Source organism: Erpetoichthys calabaricus, chromosome 7, assembly GCF_900747795.2.
Source record: "Erpetoichthys calabaricus chromosome 7, fErpCal1.3, whole genome shotgun sequence".
Taxonomy (NCBI): Eukaryota; Metazoa; Chordata; class Cladistia; order Polypteriformes; family Polypteridae; genus Erpetoichthys; species Erpetoichthys calabaricus.
Window position 1 is genome coordinate 25,222,894 of NC_041400.2, and position 26,556 is coordinate 25,249,449.

General features: G+C 37.4%; 1 protein-coding gene across 1 annotated transcript in view; it reads left to right on the plus strand.

Annotated features, from left to right (window-relative positions):
* The window catches only part of LOC114654409 (endoplasmic reticulum metallopeptidase 1-like), a 50,330-nt gene extending 24,293 nt beyond the window's left edge, over positions 1-26,037 (plus strand). The window contains exons 6-15 of the mRNA XM_028804953.2: positions 1,757-1,849; positions 2,137-2,343; positions 5,305-5,516; positions 8,133-8,316; positions 13,478-13,656; positions 15,104-15,256; positions 22,353-22,546; positions 23,480-23,595; positions 23,764-23,918; positions 25,632-26,037. Coding sequence (XP_028660786.2) covers positions 1,757-1,849; positions 2,137-2,343; positions 5,305-5,516; positions 8,133-8,316; positions 13,478-13,656; positions 15,104-15,256; positions 22,353-22,546; positions 23,480-23,595; positions 23,764-23,918; positions 25,632-25,799 — 1,661 coding nt within the window. The 3' untranslated portion in view covers positions 25,800-26,037. The remainder of the gene's footprint in view (positions 1-1,756; positions 1,850-2,136; positions 2,344-5,304; positions 5,517-8,132; positions 8,317-13,477; positions 13,657-15,103; positions 15,257-22,352; positions 22,547-23,479; positions 23,596-23,763; positions 23,919-25,631) is intronic.
* Positions 26,038-26,556: the final 519 nt, after the last annotated feature.

Sequence of the window (26,556 nt, forward strand, 5' to 3'; positions counted from 1 at the left end):
GTCACTACGCTCATTTAAGGAACTGCAGTCTTCTAAGGGAAAGGAGCCTGGTCTTCTCTTTCTTATATAGTTCTTCTGTGTTACAAGATCATTCTACCAGGTCATTGATATGGACCCCCAAGTACTTCTAGCAATATACCACCTCAACTTCTACTGCTTAAATAGTGACAGGACTCAGAGGCTGTATGGTGCGGTGAAAGTGAATAAGCAGTTCCTTGGTTTTGCTGATGCTGACTCCTACACTCTCTCTTCCTCCTTATGAATACACCCCATAAATGCAGAATCATCACAAATCTCTGCAAGTGGCATGACCTGTTGTTGAATTTATATTCTGAGGTGTAAGGAAAAGAAAAGGAAAGAGAACTGTTCTTTGAGATACTTGAGCTATCAACTGCCATACACTTTTATATGGCAGTTGATAGTTTATAACTCTGACCTCTGTAACCAAACAATGCATCTAATGCTACAAAAGGTGTCTGTGCTCACAAGTCATAACAACACCCAAAACACTGGAGTAACTGTGAGAATATTTACAGACAATAAAGGAAAAAAAAACACTGACTGTAACACATATAAATTTACAATGGCTTAGAACTAAACAGTTGGGTTAAACGAAACCTTGCAGCCACTGTACTCTTCAGTGTCAAACTTTATCACTCTTCATTTTAGGGTACTCAACAGAAAACAAAAAAGGAAACATCTGCACTTTTGTGTAAGATAAAGCAATTATACTCAGGGCTATGTGGTATAATTCAAGGTACTTCACCACCTTCATATGTAACTGAAATAGCAAACATTTCTCCAGAGGTGGACACTATATGTGATAGATGTAGACATATGACTGACTTGGTCTTTTTCCAAATTAAGCTCATTTTGGAAGTCAGTCCTGGACTCATTCTTCAAGATTTTCAATAATTGTATTCAAAGGAAGCCTCCTCGCTGTACGTGAAGTGAACTTACTGTATTTAAAGATCAAACTAATTGCATGTCTTTCTTATCCTTGTTTCCGCGCTACCCATTGCACATTCGGAGTTTTATTGTACTCTTATCTGGTGTACTCTGCTAAACTGGAAAAGGTCAGACCCTATCTCAGTGGATCATCAACCAGTTTTTTTTTTTCTTTTTCATTTTTAAGACAAGTTTGTCTTATTTTGACTCAACACTTAATTTTCTCAATATAACATAGCTACAGTATGTAGTGCATATTGTGTACTGTATGCATTATGTAGATATTTGTTTATGAAGTTTATATTTCTGTGATTTTGGTTTAATTATGCTCTATATACAGTAGCATCACGAGTGTAGATTTGTCTGTTTTCCATGCTCTTGTGTTTTATGATACCATTACTATTCATTTATTGTCAATGTAGTATACTGATCTGTGGTATGTACCATATGAATGTGTATGCATCTGTTTTTACAGTTTATATTTTTGTGTTTTGCTGTTGCAGATTTTTTCTATTTCTAATGATCTTGTATTTTGTTTGTCTCCTGTTGGGCTTTTTGTGTAGTTGGGATAGGGAGGATAGAACAGGACAGAGGTGTTTGTAAGTTTTATCAAAGGTCAGTAGTTATGAAAAGGCAAAAGCCGCTACTCAGAAACACATTATTAATATTAGGTCGATATTGTGCAATTTATAGCCATTGATAATTAAAAGATAGAGCCTAGAAGCAGACATAAGCCAATAGCACATTGTCCATGCTATTGAAAAGTCTGCCCTAAATGATTTGCAATATTTTTTGCATCTCTTTGCAGGCATAGATATGGCCTTCTTTGAAAATGGTTACCTCTATCATACCAAGTTTGATACACCCGACAGAATTCTGACTGAATCCATACAAAGAGCTGGTGAGTCAAGTAAATGAGGCTTTTTTAACTCACAAATCTTGATTTTATTGCGGTTAGAAGGCTGGGGTTGTAAAGGTTCATAATATAAATATGGATATATTATATGGAAGTAGGCTGCTGCTGACAACAGACAGCAAGGGATATGACTTTTCCTTCCCTTACTCATTTCGGTTCAGTTCTGTTGCAAGGAAGAAGATCCACTCATAGAAAATGTTAATTGTCCCCTTGATGTGGTTGTTACATGCAGTACATTTAACCAGCTTTTGTTTTATTTATTTATGATGCAGGTGACAATATTCTGGCTGTGATTAAACATCTTGCTACATCTAATGAGCTGTCTGCCTCCGTACAGTATCAGCATGACAGCATGGTTTACTTTGATCTACTGGGAGTGTACTTGGTTGCTTACCCAGCACGAACTGGCACAATCATTAACTGCATTGTCGCAGTGGTGACTTTCATTTATCTTATAAACAGAATGTTTCTTCCTAATGGTGAGTTAATATTTACCACCTCATTTTTTATACACAGTTCTAAGTAGGTGATATGTTTATGATATGAAGATAAACTACAAAAGCCTGTGAGTATAAATGTTTATTTTTTTATTATTCTCTTCAACATTACACCAGTAAAAGTTTGCTTTCAGTTTGTGCTAAACTCCAGAAGCATGTGTGTATGCAGAACTTATTTTTATGAAATGTTCAATGCTTCTGTGATGTTCACAGGAGAGGGTCCTGTGCGGCTTTCTATGTAAAGAAATGAAACGGTTAAGCACAGGAGCCGAAGTAGGCAGTGGGAGTTGGAATGGTCAAGTAAAACGGGGCTGAAAGGAGCAAATGGTCACTGTAGCTTTTTAGTAGTTTTTTATTTCCACAATCTGCATTGTCTCCTTTCTCCTCCAACCATGCGCAGGGTTGCTACACACGGAATGTAATTACACTGTATATACATAAATATAAAATAAACTGATTATACTGTATATCAAAGCAAAAAAATAGCTAGTGTCATTGACCTCCTACATGCATATCGTACATTGCAAGCTCGCAATAGCAATAAACACTCGGCTTTATGTGGCATGTCACTTGCACACATAAAAAAGGCAAACTATGCGCTATAGCTAAGCCACTATCAAACAAAGTGTGATATATACACATACTGTATATACATTATATATGTATAATTTTTTTTTCTATGATGCATGCTGAGTTACTTTTTTTGTTTTTTTTTTTTTTTTTGCTCAAAAGATGGTAGAACGAGGATGTCATGTTTCAGTGAACAACAGTAATTAGTAACTTCTAATTTCCTGCTAGTAGACATTTCTTCAAATACATTTTATGATGAGGCAGATATAATTTTAGAATTTCAAGCCAATACCTCATTGTGATTTGTAGCAACTGTAAATGAACTTGGAACAAATCACCTTTGAACCATTGTAATAACATTACAGAATACCACTACGTATGCAACGTTGCAGCGATCTGTGAGACCATAAAGCTACTGCACGCAGAGCTAAAAAGCACATTTCTACAAGCCCCTAACAGCAATGGTATTCTATATTGTCAATGTTTTAGAATGACAGTGTGAACTTTTAAGGCATTGCAAAGCCCTAGTAGTGACATCCTTCACATCTTCTATAACTCTGTGATGACCAGTGCAATTCTTGTATGCTGTGGTGTGCTGGGCTGGTAGCATCACTTCAAGAGAAGCCCACCGAATCAACAGGCTAACTGAAGGGGCAGGCTCATATATTGTATGCACTCTGGACCCCCTGGAGGTAGTGAAGGAGGACAGAATTAAAACAAAACTGTGAACAATGCTGTACATCATCTGACACACCAACACTGAGGACTTTCAGCCAAAGAATTAATCAGCTGAAAGTGTGTCAAAATACACAATGAGAGGGCTACTTTATACCAACAGTAGTGTGTTTGCATAATGCCTCACTGGGACTGACAGCCAAGTCAGAATTTTTTGTTCTTTTTAGTCATTCTGGTGTGTACTTGAAAGGAGTTTGTTGTTTGACATAATATAATATTTATTTATTTATCAAGTTTATATAAAAAAAGCTAAATTTCCCTCTGGAACAAATTGTCTGTCTATCTAATACATATGGAGTTATCTGCATCTCGTACTAAAAAAGTTTCAATGAAATCTACTGAAGACTGGTCTACCAATATTCAATCCTTTGAATCCTAGATGTCTGCTGCTCCTTAATACTACTGTTAATCTAGTCCTGCCCAAGTCAGGTTGGCGGTGGGCTTGGATATTGGAGTATTTATTCAATTAGAAATGTTCTGTACTATTCGGTTGTAACAAGTATGGGCTGCCACTGAGCCCCAAATCCCAGATCCAATAATGTCCAACACTGTCATGGGTTGAAATAATGGATTTTAAATCCTCCCAAGTATCAAATACCATGAAGTACAATGAAGCACAACTAATAACCATACAGACAAGAACTCTTTCCTTCTCCTTCCACCTCTAGCAGAGTGTTGCCTGCTTTCTCCCGATTCTGACTTCCCATGCAGGAAAGTGTGTTTCTTGTATGCTGGTCCCAGGAGTTCTTCCAGTGCCAGAACATTGCATACTGGAAGCACTTCTGAGGCAGGCAGAAGTTCTTTAAAGTGGGGACAGTCTGTTCCTGCAGCTTCCCCTGGTGGACCCCATGGACCACAGAAGTGCTGTCTACTGGAACAGCAATTACCCGCCTGCTGTGTAGATATCCATGCAAATACTGTAACCCAGGAAGACTGCCACCTATTGTATTGGGGGAGCAAATAGTACACCCCCCCCCCCAATACTGATCCTATTAAACCCTGGTATTCCATTTTAAGCAAATTAAATTCTTTCACCAGGATAGATTTACCTGATCTATATAGAATAATTTCTCAACTGAAACCCTCCACCTGCGTTCTTGACCCAATATCAACATGCTTTTTCAAAGAAGTATCCGATGTGCTAATTGATAGTGTGCTTGACATAGTAAACTCATCATTAGATATGGGGGTCTTCCCAGACTGTCTTAAGACTGCAGTTGCTAAACCCCTGCTCAAGAAAAATAATCTTGACTACTCTGTTTTTGAAAATTTTAGACCTATTTCTAACCTGCTTTTGTTAAGTAAAATTCTAGAGAAGGCAGTCATTATGCAGCTAAATGACCACCTCAATAAACATACTGTTCTTGTAAGTTTCAGTCAGGTTTTAGAACAAATCACAGTACAGAAACTGCACTCGTTAAAGTAGTAAATGACTTGCAGGTAAATACAGACAGAGGCCGTTTATCTGTTCTCATCCTCTTAGATCTGAGTGCCGCATTTGACACCATTGATCACAATATTCTTAGAAATCGCCTTAGTCAGTGGGTGGGCCTATTCACATTTAAATTTAAAAAAAATCTAAAGATGGTCAACATTTGTGGTTCCATGTTATTTATGCAACCTGTTTCTTTATTTCAGGTGGCAGATACTGGAAGTCCTTTTTATATATACCATTTGTCACTGTCGGAGGCCTGATCATCGCTGCTGGCATCATTGCTGGCATTATTAATCTGACTGGACGTGCCATGTTCTGGTATAACTACTTCTATGCTGCAGTTTTCCTTTATGGATCAGCATCTGTCACTGTGCTGCAACTCATTGTCTTCCTAGAAAAGAATTGGTGCTGTGGGGTATGATCATTTTATTTTCTCATCACAGAGTCAGTGTTCTGGTTTCAATTGCCGTGCTTGGTCATTGTCTTTGTGGAGCTGGCATGTTCTCCCAGTGTCTGTGTTGTTCTTTTCCTCTGTGCTCGATACACATCCCAGAGAGTTTTATTTTATGTTGGCTATCAATTTTAAATTGGGCCTTATGTGTTCACCTAGCAAACTGAACCTAAAGAAAAACAGGGACACTGGGTATCAGGAAATTTAACAAAGTCAAAGGCTGAAGATAAAAAAGGTTCATAACCAGAAAGCTAAAAGGCACTTTTGCGTGAAGTCAAACCTCTAATCAGAAACTGTGGTTGAAAAGAATAGCAAGGGACTGTAACCAGAAACAGTAAAAGAGACACACACAGTTTGAGTTTTTAGATGATTGAATCCAAATCATATGTGATGTGATCAGTAAAACCTTGCACCGGTATTTAAACCATCACATATTTGACATCAAATGTCATACTGTATGAGCCTGAGCCCTTTACTTGGAGTAGCATTCTAGCAACAGAGGTCACAATATGGTGGTGCTCATAAAATAAACCAGTATAGTATTGTGAAAAGGTAAACATTATATAAATAATTAAGTATACTTTTTTTTACCAGAACCTGTAATAACTAATAAACAACACTAGAAATGCTTTATGACACACAAAACAAAAATATTAATTACTAAAACCTCACAAGAAGCCAGAATAACACAGAAAGTAATTGCTAAAAGTAGACACTCATAACACAACTAGTGTGAACGTGTGTGTGTGTGTGTGTGCGAGAGTGGCTTCTAGGTTGGTTCCTGCCTTTCACCTGATATACCTGGGGTAGACTCAGTTCCCCAATGATCATACAGTTAACTGGAATAAGCAGGTTTGAGAATGTTGCATCATTTTTGCATGCAAACAATCCAGTAGAGATTTCCCGACTTTACTGCAGTCTTATAACATTCAAAATGTCTCATGTACACCATGCCTTGTCATTTGTTAAGAGCACTGATGTTATGAGTATTTTACCACCTTTTAAAAACTAAGCTTTTTACACATTTTATATAACACATTTTAAATCTTTCTTAATTCTACTTGATGAAAATGATTTTAATTTTCAAATGAAGCAAATAAAACTACCTCTATGTTCAATGTTTGGTCCTTTTATTCCAGACAATTTCAGTGTGGTTTAAGAAAACAGAATATGCACACCATACTGGCCCATAGCCATACTTGACAATACTGTTATTTTATGAGCTTTGAAAATTAAAACGTTCAATGTATTTTACAGGGACCATCAGTTATGGGCAATTTTGAGATTCTTTTTAATATAAAGCCTCTATAATTTTTTATCACAATGATTGTCTTGTATTGGTCACACAGAATCAGTATGTTTGTTCTCTTCTACCATTCACAATAAGATCTTCTTCTTATTAATTACTAGCATTTCATGCTACTGTTCATCTTTCCTTTTCCTTATACAGTATTAGATCAATAAGTGATCCATGTATAATGCTAAGTACTACATACATTGTGGAGCCAAGACTTTTTTAAAGCCTCACTTGCACATTTTTGTCCAGATATCAACTAAGGGAAACCCCATTGACTGGAATAATTAACACTGTCAATAAATCTCAATGTTTAAAGTCCCTTGAAAAACACTATTGTGACATATTTTCTTGACAAGCTATGCCAGTACACATCCAAATATTTTATACACTATAATATGCTGTACAGAGAGGTATAATGTAGCTTCAAGCCCTGGCCCTGGCCATGTCTCTCCATTTCAAGAGTCCATGTTCTGCCCTTGTCTATGTGGATTTTTACTGGGAACCCAGCTTCCTCCCACTTTCCCAAAGGTACACCGGGCGACTTTAGCACAGTTCTTTATAAATGTAGAGCTCATGCTGGTAGAAGTCAGTTGGTATACTGGCTCCCACTGAATCACTTAGAACTGCCAACTGATAAAACTGCACATCTCTAGCCTGTTTAAGGAGTGCTGTAATCCAGGAGAAATATTTCATACAGTATAAATTGGCTGAGGCAACTGTATTATATAGAATATAGTACCTCTCTTGGTGTGCTCACAGCAGTTTACAAAGCAGTTAACAAACTAGCTTTTCAAATTCTTAAATATGCCAAAGTGCTTTGCAAATCTCTTCATTCCATTGCATTTTTAGTCAAATGCAACATTTAAAAAATGTGAAGCCACCCAGGCAGTCACACAAGCATTGGTGTCACAACCTTTCCTTTTTCCACATGGCCACAATAGTGTCTGATTTTACATTTCATTCACTACAATATGTTATTAATTAACATTCTAATTATACAGGATTAGTTTTGGGCCTCCAGCAACTATAAATTAAATAGAGCGGATTTAAAGATGGAATGCATAATACAACATGAATCAAACAAGACAGGAAATGCCACAGGAGTAAATAAGGGGGAGCACAGAAAAGCCAACAGCCTTGGATTTTATTAGAATGTTTAGTGAGTTTTTGGTAGTCTATTTCTAACCTTCTACTAATTTATTTAAACTGTGAGAGTCATGGTTAATTAAAAAATAACATTGTTGTTGATCACCCCACTGATTGGTGTTTTTTTCTCTCCAAAGCCTCATCATAAAGTGAGCCATTTTGTCCTGGCTGAGTTGTATTTCGATGTCTCGTTGATGCTGTGGTCCCTTGCCCTGGTTTACCTGACTGTAAAAGGATGGTGTTCTGCTTATGTTCCACTGATGATGGTCGTTTTTCCGCTTTCCACCAAGCTCTTTTGCTGTCACTCATTCACTCAGTGTGGTAAGCTTAACCTGTATTTACTGAACTCCCATCCGTATAAGGCCTAATGGCACCTACAGTATTGTGAATTCAGCCATGTTGTCTTAAAATCATTCACTTTGATCAGAAAAATAAAAAATAAAACTTTCTGGTAGCTGTAGTAATTTTTTAATTTTGAAAAGGTCTACATTTTTATGCAAGACCATTTTTATTTTTATGCATTAATATAGGTAATACAGTTAGGTCCATAAATATTTGGACAGAGACAACTTTTTCCTAATTTTGGTTCTGTACATTACCACAATGAATTTTAAATGACACAACTCAGATGCAGTTGAAGTGCAGACTTTCAGCTTTAATTCAGTGGGGTGAACAAAACGATTGCATAAAAACGTGAGTATTACCATAGTCTTTGCAAACATCACCATGAATTTGACTTGTTCAATTGCTACTTTTTACTGAGAGGCTTATCATTAAAGTGGCTGAATAGCATAATGGCTTATTTGATTAGTTTGTGTTTCGAAGATCAGGCTTCAACTCCAACATGAAGTGGCTATATTATCTTTATTTTCTAAACCAAAATGTTAAACATAGGCATTTAAAAAAGGGTAAATAATATGAGCACTGTACTATAGTAGCAGACAGTGATTATTAAAAACAACTAATAATTTGAAACTGATGATATTTTGAAATCTTGTTTTGTGTAGATGATTTATTTTGGTTTTGAATACCTGTGCTCACTTATTAAAATGTGTTTTTTTGTTTTGTTTTTTTAAAGACAATAGTCCAAACCTAACTGCATAAATTGCTTATTACACATTAAACAGGAATAGTGATTAAAAGTTTAAAGATTTTTATACTTCAATTTCATGAATTTTGCGAATTATATTAGGACAGCCAATGTGTGTCAGAGACCTAAAGTAAACTTTCACTTGTATGGAGCTGTGTTGGTATAATTATAATTATACTGTCACCATTACCATAAGCTACTTTGTAGGTTAGAATACTAAATGGATCACAAACTCCTCAATAGTACTGTATATTTGTTAAAAAAAAAAAAACTATTTGGATATATTTTTCTCTCATGTAACAAATATTCATTCAGTCTTCTTAAAAAAATCTGAAACTGGGGTGAAAAAAACTACAGACTTTGTGGTTCAGTTATTTGTGTGCCTGTCATTACAGTTTAGTTTAATGTGTTTGCTGAAATGTAACACCATTTCCCAGAGAGTTTTGTAGACAGACATTGACAGGTGCTTAACTCTCCACCTTGAGTTTGTAAAATTGTCAATCTGTTGTTTTGTATCATATCTTTTCACTGTCCTTGCTCCTTTCTCATGCCTACCTTGAGACTCTTAATTGGATTAAGCCTCATTGTAAACTGAAAAAACAGACAAGGTATTTTTAAATTTATTAAATCCGCTTTGCTTTAGAAGGCAATTTTATGTGGCAAATTAATATACAGTAATCCCTCACCTATCGCGGGGGTTACATTCCAGAGCCCCCCGCGATAGGTGAAAATCCGCGAAGTAGCGACCTATATTTATTTTATTATTTATACATATTTTAAGGCTTTATAAACCCTTCCCACACTCTTATAAACCTTTCTCACTCTCTTGTTAACCTTTCCCACACGCTTATAAACACTTCCTATGCTCTTAAACACTTTCTACATTCTTAAACACCGCAGACCAACACTGCACACTGCACGCAGCGATCAGACGTCAATGTGTCTGCACTCGCTTTGTGAAGGGGGGCAGCTGAACTCACGCTGAGCAGAAATGGACTTTGTGCTGCTTCTGCCAAAATGCCTGCTTGTCGCTCTGCGCGTTCGGAACGAGGAGTGTGTGTGTGTGTGTGTGTGGGTGTGAGGGCTGAACGCACGTTCGCTCAAACCCCCCTCCCCGGAGGCGCAGTTCGCATTGTCAAGGGGGTGGGGAGCTGAATGAACGCTAAGGAGAAGTGGACTTTGTGCTGGCTTTGTGCTGCTTGTCGCTCTGCCTGTCAATAATTTAAAAGCCTGTACTGTACATCACCAATTTTCCTGTCTCACTGTCTTGTCTTGCGTGAAGTTAAAATATTTTATAATAGTGAGATGTTACTCATATCCTTAGCCCGACATCCACATATCATATGTGTTAACAAAGTGTGTTTTATAAGTTTACATGTGTTTAAAGCATGTGGGATGGGTATTTTAAGGCTTAAACTATAAAAATGTTTATTTATATGGTCTTTCTATATCGCGGATTTTCTCCTGTTGCTGATGGGTCTGGAACATAACTTCCGCGATAGGCGGGCAATCACTTGTATTTAAAAACCCGCGAAGTCGTGAATCCGCGAAAAGTGAACCGCGAAGTAGCGAGGGATTACTGTATACCATGATTGTGAAGAAATAACCTTTCTTCAAAAAATACCAAACTTCTCCTTTAATTCAGATTTTTGACTCATATCCAATAAAGTGTTCAAATAATTTTTGCAAGTGATTCAAAGCTGATATTGCTGTGTAATGATATCTGTCCTGAATATGCAAAGTTAATACAAATAAATTCATCAGACCCGCAACCTGATAGACAACCATGATGCCTCGGTTCAACTCCTGGGTACTCCCTGTATCACCATTGGTTTCATCAGACAATCCAAAGGCAGGCAGGATATGTGAACTGGCAATACTAAATTGGGTCTTGGGGATGTGTGTGATGTGTAGATGCCCTGTCCAGGGATTGCTCTAGTCTTGTGCTCAGTGATTGATGGGATAGATTCCAACTGCTCTGTGACCCTGCTCAGGATAAACAGATTTTGGAAAAAGAATGAAAGTTTGGAAGAAGGATGGATGGATAATGAATTGCATGTAGACTTCAATTTGTTTACAAATCAGTTCACAATGGCAAGTCAGCTGGAGACATTATGTGTGTATCTGTACGTAAAAACAGTTGGACACGAGAGCACACACTCTGCAAGACTCTCTCTTGGAAAAATATGTGTCAGACACAACCTTTTAGAAAACATGTTGTAACTGGGCTGTAATAGCAGGTTCTCTTTTTTTCCTTTTCATATTTCTCTACGATGATCACATTTGCATCATAGAAGTGAAAGGAATTCCTTTGAATAACAATATTTAGAAAGCATGAGTAACGTTCTACTTAACCCACCAGCATAACGGATAACTTACAGTGATGGTGACAATATAATCATACTCTTACTATGTATCCCCCACAAATTTGTAAATTAATTTAGGTTTCTGAAATAAACTGACTAGCTAATTACATAATTATATGAAATTGGAAGTATAATGATTAACATTAAACCATGATTCCTATTTGCCATATCTCACAAAGGTGTGCAAATTAGGCTATCATGCCATCCAACCAATGCCTGATATTGTAGTATACTTTGAATTAAGTCAGCCTTTAGCAATGCATTTAAAGCATATAGCTCCAATTCTGTTGCCTTGTTGATCACTTAAATGTGTTTTACCTCACCTGTGTCTCCAGAGATACACCAGTCTGAAGATTGTTGTTGTTCTTGCTATTGTTTCATTATTTACTGTATGCTGTAGCCTCTAATTTTTTTTCCCCTCAACACCACCATGTTTGTGATGAATAGAACTCCTCCCGTTCACTGCTTCTCCTGTTTTGTTTTTGTTTAGTTATTGATTCTTTTGTAACATTTGCAAATATTTTCAAGAAATATTTTTTAACCTACCCATCTGTCTTTTGGAGCCATTTAAGTCCAGCACAAGGCAAAACCTATTTCTTTAGTATCAAGCAGAAGACAAGCTCCATTCTATACTTGTAATAGTAAGTTAAAAGTCATATTCAGGCACACAATGCGACTTTCATGGAAACTACAATGAAAATCACAAATAGAAAAAAATTAAACTTAAAAAGAAAGTCACAAAGACATCTTTCCCACAATACTGTGCATTTGAAATGAAGATCTGCCTCCAACCACCCCAACCCAACCCCCGTTAGTCAAGAATATCCTTCTTAATTCAAACATACAGCACTGTGGGAAAGAAGTCTTTCTTGTTTATTGTTTGCATGTAGTTTTGAAGTATTTGAATGGGTAACAGACATGTGGATTGTGTAACGTGAGTTATGTGAAGTTTTTTTTTTTCTTTTTCCATGAAAATTTTAAACATTGTTTGCTATTGTCCAGAGTTGGTCCGCCGCAGGGTCTTGTGTATTTTAACTGGTTCATACAGTATTTAAAAAAATTTTTAGCTACCACTACAAACTACATGGGGTAAGTAACATTACAAAAATATGAGTTTTAGGTGAAGTATTTCTTTAACATCATTCAACTTAAATTACATAATTTAAGAAAAGATTGTCACTTGGCTTTTACTGGGATTTGAATGCAGGTTCTTCGTGGATAAGAAGACATTTAAACATTTCGCTACTCCACCTGGAGGATTTTCAAATTGCACATTACTGAAAATTTCTGAAATGGTACGATTACCTGCGGTCCAGTACAGGGAGGTTACAGCAGGATAATGTGATATTATTCACTTATTCTGCTTGTCTGCATTTTACATGTTTTACAAAAGCAATGACTGAATTTGTTCGAGAATCAGATTTGATTCCAATATCCAATCCAGCATTTCTGCCAGGATTGGCCTGACAGATATACTGTGTGTTAGATCAGTGTCATCTCTAACTGAATATAACTACTGTAGTATTTTGTCTATGACATGTCAAATAAGAGACAAATACTTTTAAAAAAGTACATTGGAGCTCATTGGCCTTACGTTTATAGGCAGAAGATCAAGTTGTGCTCTCAAATGGATATCAGTAGAAGTGGTTTGGAAGTCATAGAAATATGGATGTCTTTACACCCCTAACCAAGCTGGTTTAAACAACTGGCTGTCTTTTTTGCCCTTCTTCTGGATGCCCAAGCCAAGCACTGAAAGCCTGTTATGGACAAATGAAATTTGAAGACCCTTGTTGAAAAAGGAACAACAGCAGGAACTTCTAAATGTTAAACTTGGAGTGCCAATTGAAATTATTCACAGTGTTGCAGTCTTTTTCCATAAAATGCATTTAATCCTTTACAGCAGTATCTATATAAGTAACCACAATGGCTTCATCTTTCAAATACCAAGATTATGTATTATTTGCTCATCATTTCAGGAAAATCAAGAAATAATATGCTAATAGTGTTTAATGTGCTACACTTTTAGGGTCCACAGTGAAGTACCTTCTGGGCTTGTCTCTTCCCTACATGCACATCACATTCCTGATTTGGTTGGTCCTTGAGAGCTTCTGTGCAATCCTAGGACGCAGTGTTGGAGATGAATCACTAGATATTGTGATGGCTTTTCTAATTACGGGGAGCACCCTCATTCTGGCAACCTATCTTGTAAGCTGCATAATTTACTCAGGAACTTAAATGGGTGATATATTCTTTGATGATAATGGTATACTGAAAGATCAAAATTGAGTGCCATATCTGGAGAATTTCCACAGCAGGCATTTTCTTAACAGTACTAGAAAAAAAAAAGCCTACAGTATGTTGGGTTAGATTCCACTCTAAGAACAACCACTTATTTTCTTTAGCTAGTGGAGTTCCTAACACCTTTTAAACTGTATTTTTTCAGTATTCAAACCTTTGTATGTCTCCTTTTGCCAATATACACTCATGTGGCTCTTCTCCTATGCTGTGCATGTTATCTTCATTATTTTGTTTGCTAGAAACATCTGCAGAATTAGCTTAGACTTCAAACACACAATAAGATGGCTAAGTCTAATCCAGGGATATACTGCATGGGCCAGTTTTATGAAAAGCCACATAAACCAGAGTTGTGTTGACAGGTAATTGTATACTTTGAGTTAAATTGCTCAAGTATTTGCAGATTTTGGTGGAAAATGGGTGTAACATTATGCAGATTAAAAGGGGGCTATGGGCCCGTACTTGGTTGTCATTAGAAGTGACACTTGGGTTATGCATAAAACAACTGAAATAGCATGCTCAAGAGAATGCTCCTTAATTGTGTATTAAAGTGTCCTCTAACACTGACACATATTGCCAGAAAACCAGGACACAACTAGATCCTCATTATGGTGTCATTATAAGTGTTTTAACAGATTGATTACAATTTCAGAGCTCAAATATTACAGGAGTGTTATTGTTAGCTTCATCTTAACACCTGCCTGTAGTTGAAAAATTAGTAGTAGTAAACGACTCACATAGGCAGTTTAGGATAGTCTTTAACTGAAGTCATAATCTTGTGCTGTAATTGCCAATTTGTACAGCAGTCTTGTAATGCCAGGAAGAGCACTAGATGTCAACAACATAAGTGGACTTACTTATATGGACTTGCGCTGTTGAAGATGACCACTGAAACAAAGCATATTTAGTAGAATTTTTCATAAGCAGTGCAATGCTTGTGGCATAGAAAAGCTAGAGAAGGAGATTAAGAGAACATAATAAACACAATCTACAAGGATCAGGTAATCAAGATGTAGCAGTGGGCTTTGAATACACACATGTCTACATTAACATCAAAAAACACTAGCACATGAGCACAGCTAGTTTTGAGCCATAACAGACAATTCCAGTGAACAGGTCATCAAAGTTCACCACTCCATGACATTCTTTCAATATTTTAGTAAAAAGAAAAGTTTAATTCTCATGGGTTTGCAATTATAATAATAACATTTTTTGGCTTACTTTGCTCTGGGTGCTCCGCGTATAGAGAGCATTTCCGGTCAGTATTAGATTTTACGATTTAACTATTGACTGATTTTAAAGAGTGTAAACACCTGGCTATATTATTTCACACATGCTTTCGTCTGTTTATTTTTAGGTGCCTATTTTTTATTTAAGTAAGTGCACAAAAGAAATACTCTTTCTGTGTGTGTCTGTCTTTGTTGCAATGGGTGTGCTGGTTCTTTGTGGCACCTTTTTTCCATTCTCATCTGATCCTGCCAGCCCTCGTCCAAAGCGTATTTTCCTTGAGGTAAGATTTTGAATTAATAACACGTTATGTTGCTACAAGTCTGTTTGTTCTGGGTATTACTGTAGATGTAGGTTTTAGTGAGTAAGAATTTTGATTTTCTAAGTCAAGTATTTTTTACTTTTCATACTAAGCACATTTTAATTTCAGTTCAAGTTCTTCATATAAAGCATAGATCCAATTTGAATGGTGTTATACAGATTTATAAAAATGGCATACTTCAAATAAAACAGAAAATTACATGGAAATAAAAAAACACAAGAAAATTACTGAACTCAAGAGTCACCATACATTATTTACTTTACTTGGTTTTCTTTTAAATGCATTTTCCAAAGTCACTTTACAAAAGGGTTCACACCCACACATTATATATATATATATATATATATATATATATATATATATATATATACAGTGGACCCTTGACTTACGAACTCAATTCGTTCGCAAGGGCTGGTTGTAACTCAAGTTGGTTGTAAGTCAAGACTATTTTTCCCATAAGAAATAATGGAAATACCCATAATGCGTTCCGAACCTCCCACAACAACACTTACTTAACCTTTTCATAATAAAAAAGGGTTGTATAATGTGCATAATTTACCAAAACACCAATAATTTTTGTAATGTACTAACCAAAAAGTTATAAAAAGTGCCTAGCCTACCAGAAACAACAATTTCATACTGTACTCACCATTTAAGTTGACATCTTTGGGCTGCAGGAAGGGAGGAGGAGGAGAATGAAATGGAAGGTGGTTATTGTTTGGAAGGAGCCACTTTATACAAATCTTTTCTTTGTAAAATTGTCGAGATGGTGGATTTCGACATGCTGTACATATTAGCGAGATCGGTCCCTGAATGCCACTCTCATATTTCCACACAATTTCCTTCTTCGTTTCGATTGTGATCGCTTTCTTTACCTTTGTTACCTTCTCTTCCTTCCTTAGCAATTATCAAAAAAAATTATACAAATCACTGCACTAACCAAAGGAGAGAAAAAAAATGTAAATAAGAAAAATAATCTATGTGCAAATTCAGAAAAAAAGGAAAGTAATAATCAGCCCGGAACAAGTGGAACTGAAAAACAAGCAGGTCCAATCGGGCTCACAAATAAAAGAGAAAGAGTAAAAAACAAAGTAGAACTTCATAAAAACGTTCAAAAAGGTTGGCGCGAGACACATGCAGAGCAGATAAGAGATTATGAAAGCAGTGGAATTCGAAAGGCTCAAAAAAACGATGGCGTGATACACATGCAGAGAAAGGTAAGGAATATGAAAGCAGTAAAATTTGAAAGTATCAAAAAAAAAAAGAAAAGATTGCATTAGTGCAAATAAATGGAAATTATTACTCAAAAAAAGGGGAAAAAATCATCATGGACCAAGTGTAATTGAAAAAATAGCAGGACAAAGCGAGGTCAAAAATAAAAGACAAGGAGTAGAAAACAAAGTAAAACGTCATAAAGTGGTTCAAAAACAAGGGGTGAAACACATGCAGAGCAGGTTAGAGATAATGAAAACCGTGGAATTCAAAAGACACAAAAAAAACGTAGGCGCAAAACACATGCAAAGCAAGTTACAGGATATAAAAGCAGAAAAATTCGAAAGTATTAAAAAAAGATTGTTAGCACTAATGCGATCTTTACTAAGAGAAATTATTACTCGGAGAAATAACGAAAAGGCGAATAGAGATCGGATATATGGACATAGGTGATATCTCTGAAGTATGGAAATATTGTAAGGCTTTGAAGTTTAAGTCAGAGACTAGTAGATCGTCTAATTCGTGTTGCCATCAGGGAAAAGTAGTGTTTATACACAGTGAGGAGGCGTATCCAAGAGAATTAAAACATTTGATGTTTGGGGAAAGTGAAATCCACAAACAGTCAGTCAGTCATTTCCCAACCTGCTATATCCGAACACAGGGTCACAGGGGGTCTGCTGGAGCCAATCCCAGCCAGCGCAGGGTGCAAGGCAGGAACAAATACCGGGCAGGGCGCCAGCTCACCACAGAATCCACAAACACTACAGGCAAAATATACGAGTCTAAAAAAATCTTTTCACCTTCGCATCATTCAATGCTCAAAACGTAGATTTACACAATAATGGACCATACGCTATGAGAAGCTGTAAAACAACAAGTTTAATTTTGAAGAAATAACAATTTGGTCAGGTGTATATTTATGATCACGGATAAGCGATGCAAATTTTAACAGGCAACAAGAAAGAAATATTGCGTGAATAACATTAGACACCAATGGAGACCTTGATATGCCATTCGTATTAAAATGTTTACAGTTTCCCATTAGAATAACTTTTGCTATGACAATTAACAAATCACAGGGACAAACATTTGAAGAAGTCGGACCATTTATTAGAGAAAAAGAAACGGTATTCACTCATGGGCAGTTATACGTTGCGTTGTCACAATGCAAGTCCAAAAACAGAATCATAATTCAATGAGATCTTGAAGAAAAGGTAATTCCAAATATTGTTTTTACTGAAGCTTTAAAGTAAAAGTGCAAATAATGAAACTGAAACAATTCCAAAGAAAAAAAACAAGCTTTCAAAATTGTATATTCGATTAACCAAACACGGGGGCTGGCGAGCGAAGCGAGCAGTGGGCGGACCCCCTAGTATATCTATACTAATAAAAGGCAAAGCCCTCACTGACTGACTGACTGACTGACTGACTGACTGACTCATCACTAATTCTCCAACTTCCCGTGTAGGTGGAAGGCTGAAATTTGGCAGGCTTATTCCTTACAGCTTTCTTACAAAAGTTAGGCAGGTTTCATTTCGAAATTCTACACGTAATGGTCATAACTGGAACCTCTTTTTTGTCCATATACTGTAATAGAGTGCAGCTCGATGGCCGTGGGAGGGAGGCGGAGTTGCATATCGCGTCATCACGCCTCCTACGTAATCACGTGAACTGAAAACAAGGAACAGCCCCAAAGAGCGCTGAAGAAAACATTCATTACACAATTGAGAAAGCACGGTGTAAACCGTAAGTTTAAATTAAATTTATAGAAACGCTCCCCCTGCCGTTTGCAATACCATATTCGCGAGATACAAGTTTAATGAGAAGACACGAGGTATAAACGAGACTTTGAATCACTTTGTAACGGAGTTAAAATTGCTGTAGCGAGAAACTTTTAAGTGCCGGGTCTTAGCTAACATTAAATAAAGCCGTGGACATCGCAACATCACACAAGAGAGCGGCTCACGTGAACTGACTGAACTTTGAGGCAAGATTGCTTTTCTCTTGTACAACTATACATTGCATTCTCAACAGTAAGCTTGCACGGCTTGGTCATATTACAACCGGAGTGCTGAACTGACAACATGGTATACAAACAGAACTATAACAATCGTAATAAACGAACAAAAAAACAGCGGAGAACCCGTGGATTAAATAAAAAGGCTGCTTCTGTTGGCAAAGCAACAAAAAAGGAAGACCTTATATGGCGTTTCGTTTCACAAAAAAACAGCAGAGCGCCTTATATGAGCAGGCAGTCAGCTAAAGAAGGGAATCAATAAATAACTATAATCGTAATAAACGAACAAAAAATAGCGGAGAATCCGACGACTACATAAAGGAAATGGGTACCTGAACAGAAAAGTGAGTCTCAAATAGCTACACAATAACTATTACAACCGTAATAAACGAACAGTAAAACAATACAGAACCGCTAAGCAAGGAGAAAGGACGGCCTTATATAGCGTTCGTTTATAAAACAGCGGAGAGGCTGTGTAAAGAAAGCTTCACAAAAAAACAGATCCTTAACAAATTGTTATTGGTATATTTTCCCTCAATTTAAATAGGTTTTCTTTTCTTCTTAATAAAAATTTAAAAGCGGTACTTCGCCGGTGCAAAGCGTGGGGATTTGAGCGACTGACGCATACAGACATATTCATGAGTGCAGGTACTTCGGAAACAAAGCACCGCGTAAACCTAAAGTTTAAATTAAGTTCATAGACCTACAAAAGGTTGCCATTGATTTGAGGCAAGATTGCTTTTCTCCTGTACAACTATACGTTGCATTCTTAACAGTAAGCTTGCATGGCTTGGTCATATTACAACCGGAGTGCTGAACTGACAACGTGGTATACAAACAGAACTATAACAATTGTAAAAAAAGAAAAAAAAAACAACGGAGAACCCGTGGATTAAATAAAAAGGGTGCATCCTTGGTGAAGCAAGGAAAAAGGAAGACCTTATATGGCGTTCGTTTATAAAACAGCGGAAAAGCTGTGTAAAGGCTGCTTCACAAAAAAACAGCAGAGCGCCTTATATGAGCAGGCAGTCAGCTAAAGAAGTGAATCAGTAAATAACTATAATCGTAATAAACGAACAAAAAATAGCGGAGAATCCGCGGACTACATAAAGGAAATGGGTACCTGAACAGAACAGTGAGTCTCAAATAGCTACACAATAACTATAACAATCGTAATAAACGAACAATAAAAGAATACAGAACCGCTAAGCTAGGAGAAAGGACGGCCTTATATGGCGTTCCTTTATAAAACAGCGGAGAGGCTGTATAAAGGCAGATCGTTAACAAATTGTTATTGGTATATTTTCCCTCAATTTAAAAAGGTTTTCTTTTCTTCTTAATAAAAATTTAAAAGCAGTACTAGTTTTCCAAAGATTCTCCTTCAGAGAGGAGAGAACAGGTGTTTTTGCACTTACATAAATGTTCGCCTGTATCAAAACCTTGTTGAGCACTCCAGTTACAATATACAGTACTGTATATAATCTCAAACCTGCATATATATGAGGTAGTCTGATTTGTGTTTTCTGCTAACTACAATAAAGTCATGTATTGTTTATTAGGGCCCCAGAGAGTGGTAATATGTTGTATGTTGGTCAAGCATGAAGAAGGAATTTCATTCAACTCTGTACATAACAGTGCTACTGCTACTCTTCCAATTTCTCTAGGTGACAATATACAGTACAGCACAAATATATCCAATCTCATACCCACAGTATGGCTTAAAGAAAAAGAAAAAAAAAACTTAGTTTTAACCATCTGCAAGCCACATATAAATACAGAAAGAAGAGAATAAGTTTGAGTTTTTTTCCCTTCCTCTTTATTAGAGTAAGTCATACCACAGGAATCAAAAATATGTACTTCCTCTCTGAGTCACTGAGCTACTACCTCTTTAGCCAATGTCACAGTATGTGACTTCTAGTTGGGCAGGACATCTAACTTGATGCTTGCAGTTGCTGAACTTCTCACCTGTGCATGTCGTGTTACACAACTAGATATTGCAGTTATTGTCAAATGAGATGACTGCATGACAACTTTCCAGCACAGTTTAACATATCCAAAATATCACAAGCATGCTGCTTTTTCTGACAGTCAGTAACATGCTCTCTAAATAAGCCAGTGCTCATGTGATGGGTTTACAGGTACACCAAGTTCAGTTGCAGTCTCTGCCCTCCCCTATTCTGTTGTGGTACATAAAGCACATGGCATCAGACGGAAGAGACTCTCTACTTTTTAACGGGTCCAAAACACCTACGGTTCTTAGTCCCCTGTAAATGTGTTCATATGCATTGTACTTCCAGGTCAGCTCTCACACATCTATAAGCCTGCTCCTTAGTCTTGTCTTGTTGGGGTGAGTAGCAGACTGGTTAGATTGAATCACTGCGCATGTCCGACTACATGAATGTTGATCCCTGAAATGCGACACAACTGCCTCCTACTCATTAAAATTATGTGAATGAAGCGTGCAACTGAAAATCCCTGGACAAGTTGTGTTATGTGACAGGGACTCAAGTCTTGTATTTGACCCAGTCTGCCTAGTAATTAAATCAACTTGCACCTCTGACTCAATGCCACTTCACTATGTGATGTCTTCCCTGTTGTTCAGCTCAGTCACTAATTGTTAATTGTTCTACCTGGTGCATGTTGCATCTTTGTATCTGACATTTGAAATATTTTTTTTTATTTCATACTTTTCCTCATTTCTAGTTTGGTCTCCCGCAGCTGTCATTGTACCATGTGTTCTGTCACTGCATACTTAAAAGTTTCTGCATTAGCTGCACCAGCAGCAAATTCTTCATTTTACATTAAGGTATAAACACACAATTAATTGAATTAAAAGGAAAGGATTGGAACAGAATGTTTTAAGTTATTTATGAACCACATGATCAGTCTTCTTTTGAGAATGCCTTTTTTTTGTATTTAACCTACTCATATGCTGTAATTCCTGGGAAAATGGGAATGGCCAAGCTCGCATATATAGTGTGTAAAAATCGATCAAGAAATAACAGTTATAGTTGAAAATAATTAAGGTGGCGCCATTGCTGCAGCTTGCACTTCATTGGGCAACAGCTTTGAACAGCAACTTGAAATTGCATTGCGTCACTCTGCTGCATCTGCATTATCTGTGCCAAGAAACTTGCCATCACAGAATGATGACAAGAAACTGGTTGCATCGGTAAAAGCTGAAATGGCGGTGTTTCAGAGCAACGGCAAGCGCGGGCGTTGTTTAGAACAAGTGTATCAGTATCTGATGATTGTGGTGCCTACTTCAGTGGAGGCAGAGCGTGCTTTCTCAGCGGCTGGTGTACTCTGCACGAAGGTGTGCTCTCGCCTGGACCACCGCACGCTCGACACGTTGTGCTTTCTACATGTACTTATGTGACAGCATGAACTGCTTGTAGATAAGGTTAGTCTTTTATTTGTGTCAACATATTGCAGTAGTTTTATTAAAAATAAGTGTCAGTCGTTCTAAAACCATTCACATGTGAGATGCCCGTGCACTGTGTCATGCCTGGGATTCCCGGGAATGACATGTGGTATTTCCGAGTTCCCGGGAATGGATAAACCTGTCCAGGAATGGATTCCCTATATGCTGTTAAATCATGACAGTCTTTGCAAACCACATTTAGAAAAATGTTTGCCCATACTACAACAAGAGAGACACAGAGTAAGGAACTGAAAAACATAACAAACTGAATTATTAGATTTTTGTTTGCTTGCCGTTAGAAACGTGAAGAGTTCAAATTTCACACAAGTCTACTGTCACAATTTAGAATGAGCAATCTGGCAGATGAACACACGTACTTATGGTTGAGGTGATTTTGTTTCTAGCACACAACCAGGACAATCCATGACCTCACTGGGCAAGTGGTCACGAAGAACTCTGGGGTATGGATCACTAGCATGGATTATACTGGAATGGATTACGTGACTCCACACATCCCCGAAATCAACGATTCCATTCGTGTTGACTGTCGGAGTACAGCTCAAGACTGTAGTTTTTCATGTCTCCAGTTTGCCATTACGTAAGTATCATGACACAAGTTAACACCAATGAAACAAGATTGTCCATAGGTGCAGTGAAAACATGGAGTTGATCCAAAGTCAACAGTAAAAAAAAAAAAGTGAAAACTAGCATAGTGATAATAATTCTTTAAATTTATATACTGTAGTGGTTTTCTTACCACTCAAAGCACTTTGCAAACTTTATGCAGGGAGGACCTGGGATGCAAACCCATGATCTTCTCACTGCAAGGCAGCAGCCCTACCATTGCACCATCTGCACAGGATGAGAAAAAGGAGGGGACAAAAAAAAAAATGAAGTATGAAAACAGAACATCTTCTGTAGCTTCACATTGTGAAATGAACCTCCCTAAAGGAAAATGCAGCAAAACATATATTCACTTTAGCTGTGATGGAGTAAGAGGACTGATGCTGTATGGCGTGTGGTTAGATGTACACCATCACGGCACTCGCTCTTCATCCAGAACCGCTAATGGTGGAATAAGCTTAAGTACTAGGAAACTACTTACGTAAGAAATTAATTACAAAACAAAGTGCCCGTGATGTCATAAATAATTAGATGTTTAATATACAAACAGTATGTAAGTCTTGGGCCACCCAAGAAGATTAACTTTCTGGGTAATTATCTGAAGGTATGTACTACTTCTACAAATGATAATGGAGTGCGTTGTGTTTCTTGCTGTTTATGTTTGCATTGAGGAGTGACTTCTTTTTCATCTTCTTTATGTTTTGTCCCTTTGTTGCTATTAACTTATAAAAGTGACACTTCTGTTTACCATTATATGCTTACAACATGCTGTAAAATGTGAGAGGGCTGCTGTCTCTAAGTTACCCAAATTAAGCACGTACTCCTGAATTGGTGGTCTAGATAGCTTGTAGTCTCTGACCAGTTACAGCACTATCTTTGTGTATTACTTTGGGCTTTGCTTTGTTAGGAAGCAGTGGTACCTGCCAGCCCCAGAGGTGCACCCTAAGCATGCCCTTAATTTTACTCTACTGGACAGACATGAGACGCCGTGGGGGACCACCAACCTAACGTTTGAAGTCTTAGGTAGTGTATGCTTCAATCTTGTTTGTTTTGATTGTTAGTATTTCCAAAATACATCTCATACTTTTTGTTTCATTCTCTTCATGTTTTAATCATTACCTTGCATATTGTGGCTGAAAGGTTGTGAATTATAATGTCAGATGGTGACCTTTTCTTTTTGTCATCCTCAAGGGCCCAGTCAGTTGTTCTTACACCTGAAAACCAAGAATGGAACACAACTCAAAAACTGGTCCTTTACAAGTGGAGATGGACATAGTGGGGAGCGGAATGTGTCAATTTACCGTGGCTTAAGTTCCTCTGCCTGGCACTTCTGGTTAGAGATGAAAGTAAGTAAAATTAATTTTACTCTTTTGTTTATAAAAAGCTTTTTTCATTTTGAAAGGGAAATGCTACAGAGTATAAACACAGTGAATATAAAAAGGATTCACTCTCTTGGAAGTTCTGACATTTTATTGTCGTGTAACAATGAATCACAGTGGATTTAATTTGGCTTTTTTACACTGATCAACAGTAAATAAAGATTCTTTAACGTTAAAGTACAACAACTTTCTGCAAAGTTGTCTAACTGAACTACAAATATACAATATAAACTACTTGATGGCATAAGTATTCATCACATTTAATATTGCACACCTAAATCATCACTAGGGCAAGTCCACCTTATTTTTTAGAATTCACAGAATTGGTTCAATGGAGATCACGTCTGGGGTTTCTCTAGATTGTAGTATAAATGCCCCTGAAAGTGGAAGGTCCAACTTGTGGTGAGCCAGTGTGATGGCCAGGCTGACACAATGAAGAAGAAGAATGTTCACGCAACTCCACTAAAAGGTGATTCAAAAGCACAAAGCAACAAAACATCCAAGTCACTGAATAACCATGGAGTCCCGTTAAATCAGTCATTAAGAAATGGAAAGACTCTGGTGGCACAGTTGTAAATCTGCTCAATGCAGGCCGTCCACAAGAACTGAGTGATCATGCAAAAAGACAACAAGAGAGTGAAAGAGGCCACCAAGAGACCACTGAGAACTCTGAAGGAGTTACAAGCTACAGTGGCTCAGATTGGTGAAATTGTGTAGACAGCTGTTGTCCAGGTGCTTCACCAGTTTCATCTTTATGGGAGTGTGGTAAAAAAGAAAGGCACTGCTTTAAAAAAAAATAATACAAACTCAGAGCCTTTTGCCCATGACAGAACACCATGTTACACTGCTACATTATCACAAACACACCATCCCTACTGTGACATGTGGTGGCAGCCTCAGGCTATGGGGATTCTTCTTTGCAGAAGTCTCTAGAGGGCTTATGAGTGTAAAATGAATGCAATAAAACCTAAGGAAATCATGAGGGAAAATCTGATGCACTCTGCAAGGAAGCAGCACTTTAGAAGATTTGTTTTCTAGCTTGACAACAACACCAAGTATAAAGCCAATGCTACACAGGAATGGCTGAAAAACAACAATGTAACATCTTGGACTTGTTGAGTCAGAAGTCTCAATCCAATTGAGAATTTGTTGTTGGACTTGAAGATGGCTGCTCACTCACAATCCCCATGTGATCTGAAAGAGTTTGAGCAGTTTTGCAAATAAGATTGGGGAGAATTTGTAGAGTCCAGATGTGCAAAGCTGATAGAGAAAGATACTTGTGAACATAGACTCATGGCTGCCAAAGGCACATCCTCTAAATACTGACTTAAAGGTGGTGAATACGTATGCAAACAAACATTTATGTTTTATATTTGTAATTAATTTAGTGCCTTTTGAGATCTTATAGGGGGGTATCTTGTAAGGAAGAAAATATTTAGCTTTAGACTATGATCTACCACTGCCTACCAACCCTAAATTAATGTCTTTCATTATTTCTACTACTACTGTATACTTACTCAGTAGGCTGAAGTTGTAGTTAATGGATGAAAGTCCTGCCATAGGTTACAAGCCAGTAGAAATGCTCAAACTGCAGCTCACACACTTGTGGTGTACGCTGTAGGTCCTTCTGGTAGGGCTTTCCAGTCAACTTTAATTTCATCTTGCTATCTTAACTTCCAGGTCAATGAGACCAATTCAGAAGAAGGCATAATCTCCATCGCTGTGGCATCTCAGTATGTTCATGGAGATGATCAGAATACTGACATGCTGAAAGACTTAATGCAACGCTTTCCAGATTGGTCATTCCCTTCACACTCAGTCAGCACCAGGCATTTCTTTGTCTTTTAAGTTCCAGTAATGCTGCTTTTGTGAAAGATGGGATTGTTAGTTTATCAAAATTATTTACAATGTTATTAAAGAAATACACCCAAAAATTATATTTCTTGTGTTACTTACACCATTTTGTTGATAGTGATGGCTGAGGAAAAAAAATTAATGTCATGTTTTTGTGCAGAATGAAGAGAAAAAAGTTTCTGATATAATAGAACCCAATGGGGGCCAGTGCTGTACAATGGTAAATGTGAAAAACATTCGTAGAAATAAAAATGGACAAAAATCTCAAGTTACTTATATTGCATAATCCATAAATGAAAACCCACCTCTCCCCCTCATTTGCTGATCAAAAGTCCTGTCTTCAATCTGGGCCGGCTCTACGCTGGGCAACGCCCCCTTAAATCAAACTTTTAGAAGTTGAGAAAGAAAATAATAGATTACTCACAAACTGAATATGGACAAGATTTACTACAGTAGCTGAAAAATCCACTGGAAAAGACGCAAATGAGATGATAGGTTACACCTCTTGTTCGCTCTGTCCCTCCGTGCTCTGTTTGTGCGCAGGCTCACACAGCACTCGGCAGAGATCCCCCACTCACCCTCCCCCCAGCTAAACATCCAATCACTGATAGTATGCAAATGACCCGGTGTCAGGTTTCTTAGTAGGCAGAGCGGAGCAAAATGACCTGCGCAACAGCGGGAGGCTTTGAGGAAGCAGCAAATGTCTGTCGTCAAAATCATAGCGACTCGTGAGATAATTAACAACAAGTAA